General features: G+C 38.3%; 2 protein-coding genes across 6 annotated transcripts in view; one reads left to right on the top strand and one right to left on the bottom strand.

Moving 5' to 3' along the window:
• Positions 1-106: 106 nt before the first annotated feature.
• LOC146522898 (uncharacterized) lies at positions 107-7554 on the top strand. Of its 2 annotated transcripts, none has more exons than XM_085141785.1 (11): positions 107-931; positions 2169-2342; positions 2901-3095; positions 3289-3473; positions 3569-3681; positions 3760-3899; positions 4211-4296; positions 4450-6177; positions 6345-6438; positions 6512-6617; positions 7176-7554. In XM_085141785.1, the coding sequence occupies exons 2-11, from the start codon at positions 2175-2177 to the stop codon at positions 7277-7279; spliced, it is 2919 nt and encodes a 972-aa protein (XP_084997911.1). In that variant the 5' UTR covers positions 107-931; positions 2169-2174; the 3' UTR covers positions 7280-7554. The 2 variants fall into 2 exon arrangements, with proteins under 2 accessions (XP_084997911.1, XP_084997908.1); XM_085141782.1 differs by having other exon boundaries at positions 4208-4296.
• A 16-nt stretch (positions 7555-7570) lies between these two features.
• abcg2a (ATP-binding cassette, sub-family G (WHITE), member 2a) overlaps positions 7571-15605 on the bottom strand; it is a 28526-nt gene continuing 20491 nt past the window's right edge. The window contains exons 16-20 of one of the 4 annotated variants that reach the window (XR_014870930.1): positions 15250-15339; positions 14374-14444; positions 11838-13805; positions 8236-8375; positions 7571-8129 (exon numbers count right to left, since the gene is read on the bottom strand). Coding sequence is in view for 2 of the 4 variants with exons in the window: in XM_085141822.1 (XP_084997948.1) it covers positions 13655-13805; positions 14374-14444; positions 15250-15339 (312 nt within the window). In the remaining 2 variants the exon portion in view is untranslated. The other 3 variants (XM_085141822.1, XM_085141810.1, XR_014870933.1) reach the window with 3 other exon arrangements.

Below are 15605 nucleotides of genomic sequence, written 5' to 3'. Positions count from 1 at the left end.
TGTGATATATTTTACTTAATGCACATCAGCTGTGGATACATACGAACAATGAAGTGAGCAATGCTGTTCCTTGTTTGCTTTGAATTTGAAGGAACTTACTGTGCACATGAAACACACATGAAAGTGATAGTAGCACAAATATATCAATAGTATGAGTATGCAGTTGTGTATATTAGGATTGAGTGACCAAATGAATAAGAGAATGCTTCATTCATTGAAAATTTGAAACGGAACAACAACAACAACAAATTGGTATCATAAAAATGTTAGCACATGTTTACATGTTTCCTATCTCCCTAGACCAGTGGACTAATCTTGACAAAGCATGGCATAATTATTTCAGAGGACACTGTGTCAACTTCTACAGGCCTATGGCTTTTATAAATATTTTATACAAATCCCAAAATCATGTTTATATTTGTAGATTTGACAGTTCACTCATCATCATAGACGAGTGGACTAATCTTCTTGAAACTCTGTATAAGCATTACATAAATCTATCAAGAGCTTCATCACTAATATCTCTAAATACACTACAGGTTAGAAATCATAGAAAAAAGACAGAACTTGCCTAAGAATTCATGTGTTTTTAAGGTTTCTACAGTTTACAAGGACTTTAGTGACGCTTATCATAACATGAAGCAATACATACCTCAAATAAAGTTTAATGATGAATTCGGCTTATTTAAATCCCTAAAATGTGAAATAAATACATGCTTAAAGAGACATTAAGCTAATTTACATCGTGGCGGGGAAACTTCAGCACTGACAAGCGACAGGTGGCGTTACCATGGTGACAAACACACGGACACGGAGTCAAGTTGTCTTCTCTTGTGACCGCAACACGTTACGCACATCAGAGAAACGGTGTTTACTGTGAGTGCAGGAGCTCAGTGCGCATATTAAAGCGATCAAAGGAGATCCGTATAAGGTCAGCTTGTGGTTTGAGTGTGTGTCTAATATAACTGCCGCTGTTTGTTGTCTGTGTCATGCGCTTGTCGTACTTCTGTCATATTTTTTTTTAAATGTGTCTATTTAATCACGATTTATTCACGATGTTCAGTGATAATGAGGCATTTTTATGCATCCAGAATATTAATAATCTAACGGCGCAATTAAGTCAGCAAAACCCATTCCATATTTTACATTAAACTTATATTATTTTACAGGTTTAATATCATATCTAAACTTGTATGAACAAAATGATAAAAAAATATATACATCAAATAAAACATAAAATAAAACATGTTAATAACTGGTGAGACATTTAGCCCTAGTGAAAATATATTACGTTAATACATGAGTGATAATAATAATAAATCATGTAGTTGTGCATGAAGAGTGGACTTTTTCCGGCATGAGGTACTCTCACTTGGATAGGTTATATAGATAATTTGCTTAATTGAAAGAACTTAAAAATTATGAAGTCGTCCATTAAGTTCAAAAGTGTGCAGGTTTAATGAAGACATTCACGACTCTGACTGCAATAATATTTTACTACTGTCTGTAGGCTACTCTGTCATTATTTGACAGGTACTTTTTTATATAACGAAACGGCAGCTGATTTTTTTTTCATGTTAAAGTAATGTAATTATTTTGTTCTGAGTAATATTTTAGGATAGATTTTATATTTTTCTTTTTTTTTTTTTTTTGTTACTTTCATATTTTAATAGCCTTTCCGTAATTTGATATGGCTTTGTTTTCTACAGGCATTGCTTGTTTGGGTAGTAATTGTAAGCAAATGGGGGCGATCCTGGCTCAAGAGTTGGTAGTTTGCCTTGTACTCGGAAGGTTGCCGGTTCGAGCCTCCGACAGTCTCGGTCGTTGTGTCCTTGAGCAAGACACTTCACCCATTACCTAATGGTAGTGGTCAGAGGGCCCGGTGGCGCCAGTGTCCGGCAGGCTTGCCTCTGTCAGTGCGCCCCAGGGTGGCTGTGGCTGCAACGTAGCTTGCCATCACCAGTGTGTGAATGACTGAATGTAGTGTAAAGTGCTTTGGGGTCCTTAGGGACTAAGTAAAGCGCTATACAAATGCAGGCCATTTACCATTTAAATATGAATTTGAAAACATTAATAGTGTTTTAAAATACATTTTCAATTACACTGATGAACACCAAACAGGAATTGGTTTTAAAATCCAACTTATTCCTCTTTCCCTCTGGAATAAGAATTCGATGGAACGTTATGAATCTCTGGGTCCAGTCGGAGAGGGCAGTTACGGCACCGTGCTCAAGTGCCGTCATCGTGATACTGGTCGCATTGTCGCCATCAAGAAATTCATGGACTCTGATGATGACAAGACTGTGAAGAAGATCGCCCACAGGGAGATCAAGCTACTCAGGGTACCTGTCAATTAATCCATCAGCCTACCACTCATTCGGTCATTAAGTGAAACCTGAATGAAGACATTTACAATAACAACCAAGAGACAAACAACCCTAAAATAACTGTGTCAGTTTCTTACCTTAAGTTTAAAAGTCACTATGAGATGATGTGTGAGAGGAACCCAACAGATTATTGTAATCTAAAGGGAAAATTTGAATCTATCCACTAAATATTAGTGTTGACTTGTTGGAAACCTATGAATAGTTTAATAACTTTACAGTAATCTGACATTGGACTTACAGGTTATATAAATTAGTATACAACATGGTGGATAAGAGGGTTGTTTGTCTACTTTAAGCAAGTCACAGTGAAAGGAAATGAATCAGTCCTTATTTCTAAAAGTTTTTTTGTCAACAAGTGTATCTCAAAACATTTGAATATCATGAAAAAGTCAAGGTCCTTGATTTGCTGGGCCTGTGCAGCTTCGGTGACCCAAAAGCACGGATACCATCAATGATAGACTCAGTACTGTATGCATTCACAGAATAACCACCCTTATCTTTATAAACTTCAAGCAACTGCGACACGAAAACCTGGTGAACCTCCTAGAAGTGTGGAAGCGCCGCCGCCGCTGGTATCTGGTATTTGAGTTTGTGGAACGGACACTTCTGGACGATCTGGAGCAAAACCCAAGCGGACTGGAGATAAACACATGCCGACAGTACCTGTACCAGATCCTAAGGGCTGCTGCCTTCTGCCATCAGCAAAATGTGAGGACATATGATTAATTATTCATAAGTTAGCTGTATAGCAAGAGAACACCCACACTAACTTCTGATTGTTCTATAAGCAGCCCTGAAACATGAGAAAAACCAATCACAAAAAAAGCTTGAAGGGTTACTCCTAGCAGGCTTTCAATGAGCAATATACCACATGATGCTGGTTCGTTCTTTTCATTTCCAGATCATCCACCGTGACATCAAACCAGAGAACATCCTCATCTCTCAGGACAGTGTGGTTAAGCTGTGTGATTTTGGCTTTGCCCGCACTGTTGCATCGATCAGTGAGGGCAGCGTCCTCACTGACTATGTGGCCACTCGATGGTACAGAGCCCCCGAACTGCTGGTGGGAGACATTAAGTATGGCAAGTAAGTATCTGTGTACTAACCTTGCTGAAATTACCTGTGCTATAGGGTGTTTGTTGATTAGAAATTTTAACATATTTGTGTGTTTGTGTGTGTAGACCTGTAGATGTGTGGGCTTTGGGGTGTGTATTATTAGAGATGTTAACAGGTCAGCCTCTGTTTCCTGGAGACTCGGACCTTGATCAAATATATCAGATCATCCGGTGCTTTGGTAAGCTCTTCACACAGCGTTAGCACATTGTCTTTCCTCTTCCCCATGCTAACTGCACTCGCTTTTTTTCTGCTATAGGTAACCTTAAAACTCATCACCAGGAGCTGTTCTACAGAAATCCTGTATTTTCTGGAGTTACACTGCCCGAAAGTTCTGACAGACTCACTCTCCAGCAGCGTTTCCCTACAATCACACCTATTAGCCTGGATCTGGCCCAGGTACAGTTTATTTTAATCTCAGCATATAAAAATACTTTCTTTTTTTAAATTTTGTTCATGTGGTCTTTTCAGTAGCTGTAGCATATTGTGGATGTATCAGTTAATGGAATGTGACAACTAAAAGGCTGTGTGTGGGTTTACAGGACAAGAAAAATATTTAGATTTAGAAAAACTTGGAGACATGTGAATGCCAGCATCTGTGGCCTTCACATGCATCTTTATTTCTTGCTTGATAACTGTTGGACTTCTGAAAGTATTTATGTCTTTTTGTGTCAGTTTCAGGGTTTCTTTTTTTCTCTTCTTCTCAGAAGTGTCTACACGTAGATCCAGAAAGACGGGCTCAGTGTTCAGAGCTGTTAGAGCATCCACTCTTTACACAAGACTCCTTCCACATCAGGTACCACTTTGTTTTAGATACTCTTGATGCTGGTACACCTTGAAATACATGTGAGCAAGAACAGCCCCGATAGCGTGATTTGAAAATTAACATTTGGGCTGGTGAGTAGCCACTAAATTAGAATTACTAACCTGCCTTTCTCTGTGCATTTAGATTTTTGGACGAGCTAAATTCTAAGATCCAAAAAGACCACAGAGAAAACTCTACATTTCCCAAAATAACCAAAAACCCAAGAAAGGATGAAAGGGATGAGAAAAACTGTAATGGCAAGGACAAGAAACAACCTGAAGACATGGATGACAAGGTCAACAAGGAAAAGATGGAGAAAGTAAAGGGAAAACAGCCTCTGAAGTTGTCTAAAACCCCTCGTCAGTCAGAACCTTTAATCTCCACTAAACAATCCAAAGGAGGCAGCAAGGTTATCCACAATGCAGCTCAATCTCCCATGGCTTTGAAAAGTAAAGCAGGCAAAGCTGCTGGTGTAGATTTGAAGAAAGAATCAGAGATTCCAAAGATAACCAGAACTCTTACTTTTGACTCATCAGAGACCACCAAGACTGTAGCAAACCTGGATGTCACAAACAGCACAGTAGCAAAACCAAAACATGAGCGAGCGCTATCCTCAGATATAAGGGAAGACCCTATGAGAATTATAAAAGACATGCACAGCTCTGACAATACAGTGTCAGGTAGGACCGAGAAAAATACCCCAGAGAGCTCAAGACTGTATCAGTTTGAATCAAGCCAGGATTTTGAACAAAAAATGCATAAAACAATCAAAAAAGGTTCCCAGTTGTTGAAACAATCAACTACTGACCATCTAAATTTCTGCTCATCTCCAAAACCTTCTGTGGAATCAGCCACTCATTGGTCCAAAACAGACTTGCCAATAAAATCCCCTAAATTGGGAATCAATCATCACATTGAGGTCCATACCACACTGTCTATCACCAAACAGTTTGAGACCAATAGTCATACTGACCAAACAGCTGATTCAGAAGAAAGAAAGACATCCAGAAGTACTGAAGTACTATCATTAAACCTCAAGCCATCTGTGTCTACCTCAAAAATGAACAACTCATCTTTGCACACATCATCTTCAAAGCTGCTTCCACAGCACATTAACTGTAGAGAAGATAAAGAAACCAAGCTGGGCACACACGTATCACATTCTTCTGGTGGAGACTACAAGGTACATCCTGAATCTTCTGAACCTTGCTGCCTACATCAGCAGAGCACCAAACCTAAGACCTCCGCAGAAGTCACAACAATTTCAAATGAAAATACAATAATAGGGGCTGGTCTTAGGACAACACTGGATGTCTTGAATAAAGAGAACCAAGAAGATTTAGCTCTCACTGTGCCCATTAGTGCAACAGCCAACTCATCAGTAACTCAAACCTCAAATGTGTCTTCAGGTAATGACAAACAGAACAACAGCAGTGACTTTGAATCTGACATAAAAGGCTGGAAAGTTCCTCACTCCAAATATTTGGTTGGAGAATCTAAAACAAAGTCTGGATCTTTCAGAGACCACATGAGATCCACAAGAAAGATGAATGACAACCCAGAAAGAAAAGACAAAGCCAGTATATCCAGTGTCCCAGATGTGACTTCAGTCACATCTACAGAAACTCTACACCACAAAGCTTTGACCAGAAGCTCTGTCCTTCACAACGAGGATAGTGCAGACGTTACTGAGCTTGATCTGAGTGTCTCTTGTTCTTCTCCACCCCCTCGTCCACCATCCTCCACTCCTGTCCTCATCCCTTCATCCTCCACAACTCTTGTCAACTCCTTAGTCATCAAAACCCATGGCCCAGCCATCAGAGATCATTATATCCTAGGGGCAAGTTCCCATCCAAGAACCCCTACCCTGAGGTATCATAACCAAATACTACTGTGTTTTGTAAAATACTGATATGGTTATGTGTCAGTGTCTTCGTTATTAGACTGAGCTTCCCCTAAATTAGTTAGGCCTGTCGGGTGTTTTGAGTCCTGCTTATCTTGCCTGGTTTGGTACAAGGTTTTTGTCTTTGTTTTTACAGGACTTTAGATAAGTTAAGACATCACGGTGGCATTTATAACCAAAAAACCCAACAGTTTCCATCAAGTCATGTTAAAGAATTACTCACCTTCCAGGTAACAGCTTTCTTTACAGCATAATCAGAAGATTTAAAAAAAATATTTGAAAATAACCTCTTTGTCCTTTCAGGAGCCAGAGAGGAGTCCAATCTGTGAACACTCCTTTGTATCTGACCGCCTCCAGAATAGCAGCGATGTTTCCAAAAATAATTCACACATACATTTCCCAGATTTAGGTACGTAGAGAAGGTATTCACACATGGTAACAGTTTTTGGCGCGCTAATGGTGATGATGGCAGCTCAATTTGACCCAGTAGTCCAGTTTCCAAGCTATATGTTAAGTGTGAGCAATAGCCCCCTTTTGGACTAACCGGCCCAGTTACATTTGAGATTTGACAAGAAAAACACATAAAGGCAGTGTGCAGGAGAGTAGTTTGCTTTGTTTCAACCTGATGTCTTTCTACTTTGTAAGTCTGTGGTACATCTATGGGACATGCTAATTTGCACTCTCCATCTCCTTTGTAAAGTTTCAGTGGACACCAAACAATATGTGTAGGGGTAAAAAGAGCAAGATTTTCAATAATCACTTATTTTTCAACCAGTTCCAGAGATTATCGACCTCAACTGGATACTTAGCTAACAACTTTGGGGATCTCTATGTAGGGATGCCCAGCACTCTCACCTAATCACTTGCACACTCATCTGCACATCATCCAGTTTGTTGGTATATATGTTATTCTGGCCATTACTGTCAAATGAGTCAGAGTCAAATGAGTCATGTCCTGTGTTCTCAGGAAAGCAAAAAGGAGCTGCCACAAACCAGCGGAAAGTCAAACAACCGTCCCACCTACCATCAGAACCACAGCAGAGTGGACACAACAGCACTGAAACACACTAAAACAAACATGAAATTTACTTTTATTTATGGACACAAATGTTTATCCTTTTGTCCATTATAAAGGTTTATTTATCTGGATTTTGCTTCTGTAACCAGATTTAGATTGAGTGATTTGTCAAATAACCAAATACTGTTAAAAAAACAGCATCAAAACAGTGAACTTTGAACATTTTTTCAAAGAGATAGACAATGTACATCATTGTAACTTGTTTTTCTGTTTAATTACGATAAACCTTTTAAAGTGGCAAATAAACAGTCTGTAAATACATTTTCAATCACCGCTTAAATGAATTCATTACATTAGTGTTGTTGTTTTATTTTTTATGAGATCAAAGTAAAAGAGCCTTTAAGGATAAAATAAGGGATGGGTTGTGATTTGGTAACTAAACCCAAGCTAAGAACAGTATCATACAGTCACTGAAACATCCCCAAAACAATCTTGTTATAACAGCCAGGTACAACAACTACTGTCCTAGCTTCTAGATGTGGTAGAGTTTAAAATACACTAATAAAAGAAAAACATTCACAAATCTGTAACAGAAAATCAGGTTCAAAACATGGTTATGGTATGATTTTAAGATTCATCACTTGAGTCCTCAGAAGAGAATGAACCTGCTTTCCAGGTTGCTGATGACTTGGCACTGCGTGATGCCATCTGTAAACGTCCTATTTGTCCTTGTCTATTGGCCAGTAAGTAGTAAAGGATTCTGAGGGCAGCGTTGGATTGGCTGTTAGGGATTGGTATTACAGCAGCTGGCTGTATCCTGACTGGTACTCCAGCATCTTTGGTCTGTGGTTTCTTTAGTGGCGGCTTGACAGCTGGCTTTTTAGTTGTAGTGGCTACCTGCTGCTGTAATACAAAGATAAGAGATTAAGTTTAACTGTAACAAAATTGGTTAAACTAGGCTACAGCTAATCTGTCAAGGTGCTACTTCTTAATATATCTAATACATCACCTTCCTGGTGATGGGGGAGGTTGTGGTTATCTCAGTGGGAGTGTCAGGTGTATAATCAAAGAAAATCCTGCAGGCTGCATCCACAGCCGAACCGTCAATCTCTGGAACCGCGAAACCCGTCAGATAGGAGATGGACCGATCTAACAGAGGGGAGGCTTATTTGTCAATTTCTTAACTTTGACGTTAACAGAAACATCTTTTTTGTTTTGTTTTTCTATGATAATGTAGCACAACTTTGAAAGTATTGCATTTTAACTGGAAGTACATTTATTGCACTTTGCATGTTTCCAAGAGTCTCTTAAGTCGTCACAGGTGGAGAAATACTGAATACATGGTAAACACATTTTTCTTCTTGCTGGGAAAGCACTATTTATACTTTCTTTTGTGAAAAAATTCTTTGTCTGCTTTTATCCAAAACATAGGGTTCAGGATTTGAGTAACATAATTACTATGAGTTGAAATTCAGAGGGTTAAGTTTTAAATTACAGCTCCACAAACTCATTCAGCCTGCAAATGCAGACATATTTACAATTTAAGGCCAGGTTCAGTACTCAGTGGTGAACCTCTATCTTATCTACACCAAGGTCAACAGCTCTGTTTTGTATCAAGGTGTGTGTGCTGCTATTTGATCTGTCAGTGTGCTGCATATTTCATGATGACAGGACTGAGGTGTGTTTTCTTTTGTCTTTGGTTTGTTGCAAAGCCGCCATGAAGATAGCATACTAAAAATAGATCCATTTACCAAATTTGTATTTACTGTATATGTTGTTTAATCATAAACATTTGCGTCCTATGGCTTAAGTTCTAAAATTAAATTAAAATTAGTTTACTTGTACTCACCATTAATTAAGTCCACACTCTGAACTTTGAAGAGGAAGAGCAGGAAAATGAAGGGTGAACTCCAAGACATGACCACCGATGCAAGGAAGGGAAAAGAAGGTAGACAGAAAGAAGACAGAGAGCAGAGTGATTTAGGAGAGCAAGGTGTTGAATAAAAGAGGCTGAAAGGAGGGAGGAGAAAGGAAGGGAAGACGTGTACAATGTCTAGACTGTAAATATTAGTCAGAGCAGGACTGACAGATTTGTGGTTCTGTTTTGCAACAGAGTAAAAGCCACTAATCCTTGCTGCTTTTTTAAACTTTATTCATTTAAGGTTTATGGAGCAATGTCAATATGTGTTCTCCATTACTGGGAATTTTTTTTCCCAGATTTTGTCATCTTTTCTAGACTTTTCTAAACCTGTCATATAAAAACTGTTTTCATATTATTTATATATAGTAAAACTCCTCCTCAAATTGCTTTTATATACAAACTGTAAGGTCTGGATATAAAAGATTTTTAAGTTAAATGTTGCAATAACTTTAGCCTAACTGTTTTTTAGGGATTGAAGAACCAGCACATTCACCCAGACTACCTTCATCATTCAGAGAATGCAAAGCTTAGTGAAATACTGTAAAGACATTGTGCTAAAATTAGCATGATGATACCTGCTGGCCAGTATTTACTGTATTGCATTTGTTTGAATGTGTTACACCTTATATTTTAGAGCTACAACAGATGATAAGAAACAAGCATTCAATATTCAAAACTAATTTTGCAAGAAGGATTTAGTTTATTTCAAAACAAATTTCATATTTTCCCTGATAATTACAAAGAAAAATATTTATTTAGGTGCTTTTTAAAAAAAAAAAATTTGCACATTTTGGGTTTTGTTGTTGTTGTTGTTGTTTGTTTTGTTTCTTAGACAGAATAAACCTGCGACCTAAGCTACAATTAGGAAACTACCAAGCTCCTATGCAAGGAGCTTGGTACTTTCACTCAAACCAGAGATGACTTCCTTTCAATCCTACTGCACAGAAGTTTGCTGTAGTTCAGTTGTGGGCACACCAGGGGGCAGTCAAGAGCTATTTAAATACTAATGGTTTAAGTTTTTTTTCAATTTATCCTTTATTTATACAAGTAGTCCGACTGAAACTCAATGCCTTATTCACACCTGTTTCTGATAAACATTAAAATTACAACAATAAAAAACAATAAAATACTAATAAAATAACAAAAATGCAAATTTTCTAATGTTTACACAGTCACATCAAAAATAGGAACAAGTTCCCAGTGATGATTTCACAAGGTAATTCGTACATCTTAAGAAATGTCATTACCTATTTAAACTTGCTTCCACACAAAAAGAGATACATTTTTCTTAAACACTTTGCTTTGTACCACAAAAGTATCACACAAATTACAACTGTAAAAAAAGAAAAGAAAATGGCCTGTGATGTGATGTTATGCCATTGACAAATATTCTAACATATCACAATAGCTAAAAACACTAAAAAGTAAAGGCCATAGTCAGCAGCAGGGAGAATTTCACGGTTTGATCCAGGAGTTGAAGCTTGGTCGCTTTCATGTATATTTCAGGATGAACTGTTCTTGGCAGAGTTGGGACCACATCTTCAGACTCAGAGAAATAATTTCAGAGAGATAAATGACCGGAGCAACATCTAGCTGTGTTTCTCAGGTAAAATAGCATTATGTTACTATTTGTATATTCAGTGCCTGAGTGCATTTTGAGCTACAGCACACTTGTTTCCAAATGCAGTGGTCTGATTGGCCAGATCTGGTTATTCAAATGCAAAATATCAGAAAAATTAAAGTTAATCCAAAAGAATAAAAATGCTGGACATTCTTCCTGCTACAAACTTTGTGGGAACAGTTTGGGGATGACCCCTTCCTGTTCCAACATGGCTGAGTACTAGTGCACAAAACAAGTTCCATGAAGACATGAATGAACAAATTTGATGTGGAAGAACCTGACTGGCCTGCACAGAACATCTTTGGGAAGAGTTAGAGTAGAGACTGCGATGTGAGCCAGGCGTTCTCATCCAACATCAGTGTCTGACCTCATAAATGTGCTTCTAGAACAATGGTCAAAAATTCCCATAAACACCTTTAAACCTTGTGGCAAGCCTTCATAAAAGAGTTGAAGCTGTTATAGCTGTAAAGCATGGGCTGACATCATATTACACCCTATGAATCCAGAACCGGATGTGACTCGAGTTCATATGTGTGAAGGCAGTTGAGCAAATACTTTGGCCGAGATATAGAGTAAGAAAGAAAAATGAATCTTGACTTTTCTGATCTAACACGAGAAACCCACAAATACATTTGGTTTTAAAGAAAAACTCTGTTAGCAGGGAGCACAAATAGCTTCACAATACTTTTTGTCATCTTGGGACTTCAAACAAAACTACGGAGCCCGCAAGGGACAGGGGAGAAAACAAACATTACGATGAACTTTTCGCAAAACTTTTGCGAGATCCCGAGTTTGTGTTGCGAGATCTCGCAAAAGTCCATCTTAATTTTATTTTTCTCCCATGTCCCTTGCGGGGCTCCGTACAAAACATCTCCACACACCATAAAGAAGGATAATGTTTGTCTATGCCCCTGTCTTATTTACATTCACAAATCTATCAGACTCCTTCGAGAACAAAATCTCCATCATTTGTTCAAATTTGCTTCTCTTTATAATCTCAGCTGTTGGCTTGATGTTTTGCTAAAGGGCTCATTAAACGGTTTATGGAAACAGTTAATCATCCACTTACCACACAGAGGTTTTCCTACAGCAACACAAAGCTGTTCTCTACCTATATGTCATTACTGCCGTTACTCATGTTAAGTGAGATTTCCCAACTTCCCACAACACCATAAACATAGCAGTGGTTTCTATGGGAGCTAGTGTCTGTTTACCGGCACACACCTACTGTAGCCCTCTGATGTTTCCAGGTTTGTGTACACGTGCTCTACCCTCATGATCCTCTCCCATTATCTCATCACGTGCAAACAAAAGGCAGATTGTTTTTGAGCCACGCTTTTTTCATGGCAAAGATCCAATAAAGTGTTGGAAACATTCCTCGGGGCTGTTTGGTCCACATTATAATGATAGCATTGCACAGATGCCGCAGATTAGTCGGCTGCACCTCCAGGATTTGACTCTCTCGTTCCACCACATGCCACCAGAGCTCTATTGAATTGAGATCTGCTGACTGTAGAGAACAGTGAACTCACTGTCATGTTCAAGAAACCAATTTAAGATGATTTAAACTTTGTGACATGGCGTGTTGTGCTGCTGGAAGCAGTCATCAGAAGATGTCTGAATATTTTCTCTGTTTTTGGACAATTCTCTGTAAGATACGGAGCCCCGCAAGGGACATGGGAGAAAAAAAAAAAATTAAGACGGACTTTTGTGAGATCTCGCAAAACAAACTCGGGATCTCGCAAAAGTTTTAGCCGCATTCTTCGGAGGCCGCCAGCTCGAAGCTGACCGGGAGAGCGGTGTTCCTCCCGGCTGTAGTAGGTCTCGACCTCCTGTTAGCTTCGAGATGGTGGGTGTCAGATCTCCAAAAACGTCAGAGCACTTTTGCAAATATGTGATGTCTTGTAAACCGAGCAGATATTTGACGTTTACACAGCTACATTCACCCCTCAAAATATCTTAAAAGTTTATTTTGTGACCCAGAAAGAGTAATATTACAACTAAGTAGCTGCCGCCATTGTTGGAATTCAACTTTTGCGAGATCCCGAGTTTGTTATGCGAGATCTCGCAAAAGTTCATCGTAATTGTTTTTCTCCCATGTCCCTTGCGGGGCTCCGTAGTAAGACTTGTAAATACTTGCGTGGGGAAATCCCAGATCAGCAGTTCCTAAAATAATCAGACCAGTCGTCTGGCACCAACAACTACACCACTTTCAATGTCACTTAAATCTGATTTCTTTCCATTCTGATGCTCAGTTTGAAGAATCTTGAACTGAGCAGCTGTATGACTGCACCTAATAAAATGGCTTGTGTCCCTGCCTGTTGCTTAGTTCCCACAGCACCACCATCTATGAGTTTTGACTGAAATGTTTTTGCTACAGCTGACTGGTTTAACACTTGTTTCAGCCTTTCATGAGTCCATCAGAATGAATTATAATAACTGTGAAGGTACAGTAGGAGGAACTGGTTCAAAGCTCATGTATGATTTTTTTTACAGGCAAACATTTACAGCTAAATGTTGCTGCTGCCACTGTATGTCCTAAAACGATCATGAAAATTTAAAAATGAGCAAAACAGACACGTAATGTAAATTCAAAGTTTATAAATATGAAATTCTTGTATTTGTGATGCTGAACTTTAAAGTGCAAAAATTATGATACAGCTGATGAGGCAATGACATTGTTAGTAAGAGGTGATCAAACAATCAGTTTTTATAACAATCTTTATAAAAAATTTACAAAAAGAAAAAAAGAAAGGAAAAAAAATCAATATTATAGATCTGTATTTATAAACTGAATAACCTGAATAAATGACGTGAAAACTAGACCTGAACTTGAGAAGAACAAATAACACAAAAACATCCACGACCAACAGGAGTCAGCGGTGTTTAGGTGAACTTCTTGATGAAGCGCAGTTTCAGGTAAGTTATGATGAGGAAGCAGATCGTCATGATGAACAAGGCCAAGTGGTTCTGCCACATGCCCCAGAGGGAGTATTCGACGCCCTGCTCCTCCAGAACCTTCTCCCCAGAGTAACAGCTGGAAACAAAAACAAAATAAATGCTGAGATATGTGAGATATGCTGAGATACCAAAAGCTGCAGTTGATCTGATATCACTAGAGGTGAGTCATTCCCCAGAGACTCCCAACTTTACAGCAGAAATTTGCTCATGGTACACCAGAACTGCAGTTCCTCTAATGACCACTTGAGACTGGCTTTATAAACGAGTCAGTGCCCACAGACTCTGATGTAAAAATGTCCAACTTCAATGCAGAAATAAACATGTTTACAGCCTGATACAAAAGCTGTTTTTGCCTAGTATCCATTTAAACAACATCTCTAAGGGACTTGAATTGTGTTAAGGCTTAACGTTAGATGTATCTGTTGTGTTAATAACTTTAATCCCTTTTTAATCCCATTTTCTAAATTTATATTTTGAATTTTGATTGCAGCACAAATTTGTTTTTTAAACGTCTTGCATTATTTTGGTAGTTGTGTGCTTTGTGCTCTCAGATGAGCCTGTTTTCCATGTTTCTATCTCATTTAGGAACACACAGTGAACCTCATCACTTCATGTTAACTTGCATGTGTCTCAGTGCTGCTTACTATTGTTGGTCGAGAGTGGTATTCATTTTCTCACAGAACGTCAGCCCGGTGAACTCATTAGCCTGCAGAGCCTGGAGAGATTCACAGACAAATCAACAAACATCACTCAACAAGAGTTTCATCTGAAGAAAAAGTTTTTTTAAACCCAGAGTACCAACCCTGCTCACAGTGTGCATTTGGAAAATGTAAAAACTCCTGAAGAGCTGCTTTTTTTAAACAAAATGTTCTTCCAGGTAAGGTGATGCTAGCATTATTGCACAGGAGTGAAAATCTACAGCAAGTTAAAAGGTTTTCTAAATCTTTGCAAATGCCTTCATATACTATCATGGTTTATTTCTAAAAGCTGATCTTACCTTATCTATAACTGATAATCAGCACATCAATCAATCAAACTTTATCTGTATAGCGCCCTTTCAGCTGGAGACACAAATCCTCTTTGGGGTTGTTTTAGGAAAGGTAGAGCCAAATGCAATACAAACTAAATGCAATGATGCATTTTAAAGTAATAACAAAATGTCAAAGAGAAAAAAAAAAAACTTGTAAGCACCACAGGAAAAGAACCAATAGGGAAAAAGTTAAATAAGCAGTAAAACTTTAAGTAAATAAAGACTGCCATATAAAAGATCCTAAAAAGAGAGAAACATTATAAAATAGAATAAAAAGTATGATTAGTTAATAAAACAATGTTGCAATGTTGTGTATCATGGTGTAGCCCAACTGAGATCAAATATGGTGTAACTAACTAAAGTAAGTTTAACAGTTTAGTCAGTTACATGCCTAACTTAAGGGAAGGTAAGATTTTTAAGTGATTATAAAATTGCTGCAGATATAATAAAACTGTTAAAAACAGATGTAATTGCCAGTGTTTGTACTTACACTGAGGCCATATCTGGGTATACTTAAGTACTTTAACCACGCGAGCCAGCTGACGATGGAGGGGATGTTCACTAGCAGTCCTGCAAAGATCTGGAGAAAAGGAAACATAGCAGATGAGGCGAGTGGCGAGGCTTTGTGTGGTAACTTCAGGATTAGCCTTGAGTTTTCATTTCTTCCTGCCTGTATGCATGGAAGATCCCACATCTACAGAGGTTTTTCGTTTCCCTGATGAGTACCAATTTCAAAACCATGGTATTGATCTGTCAGCCTTTTACAGATCAAACAGAGCACATAGGCCTTGAACTTGTTGACCTTTTATAAAATTTGTTGAAATATTGATTTGTGTTTTTATAGCT

The sequence above is a fragment of the Neolamprologus multifasciatus genome, chromosome 3 (assembly GCF_963576455.1).
Source record: "Neolamprologus multifasciatus chromosome 3, fNeoMul1.2, whole genome shotgun sequence".
NCBI classification, from domain to species: domain Eukaryota; kingdom Metazoa; phylum Chordata; class Actinopteri; order Cichliformes; family Cichlidae; genus Neolamprologus; species Neolamprologus multifasciatus.
This window is presented reverse-complemented; position numbering and strand designations above follow the sequence as displayed.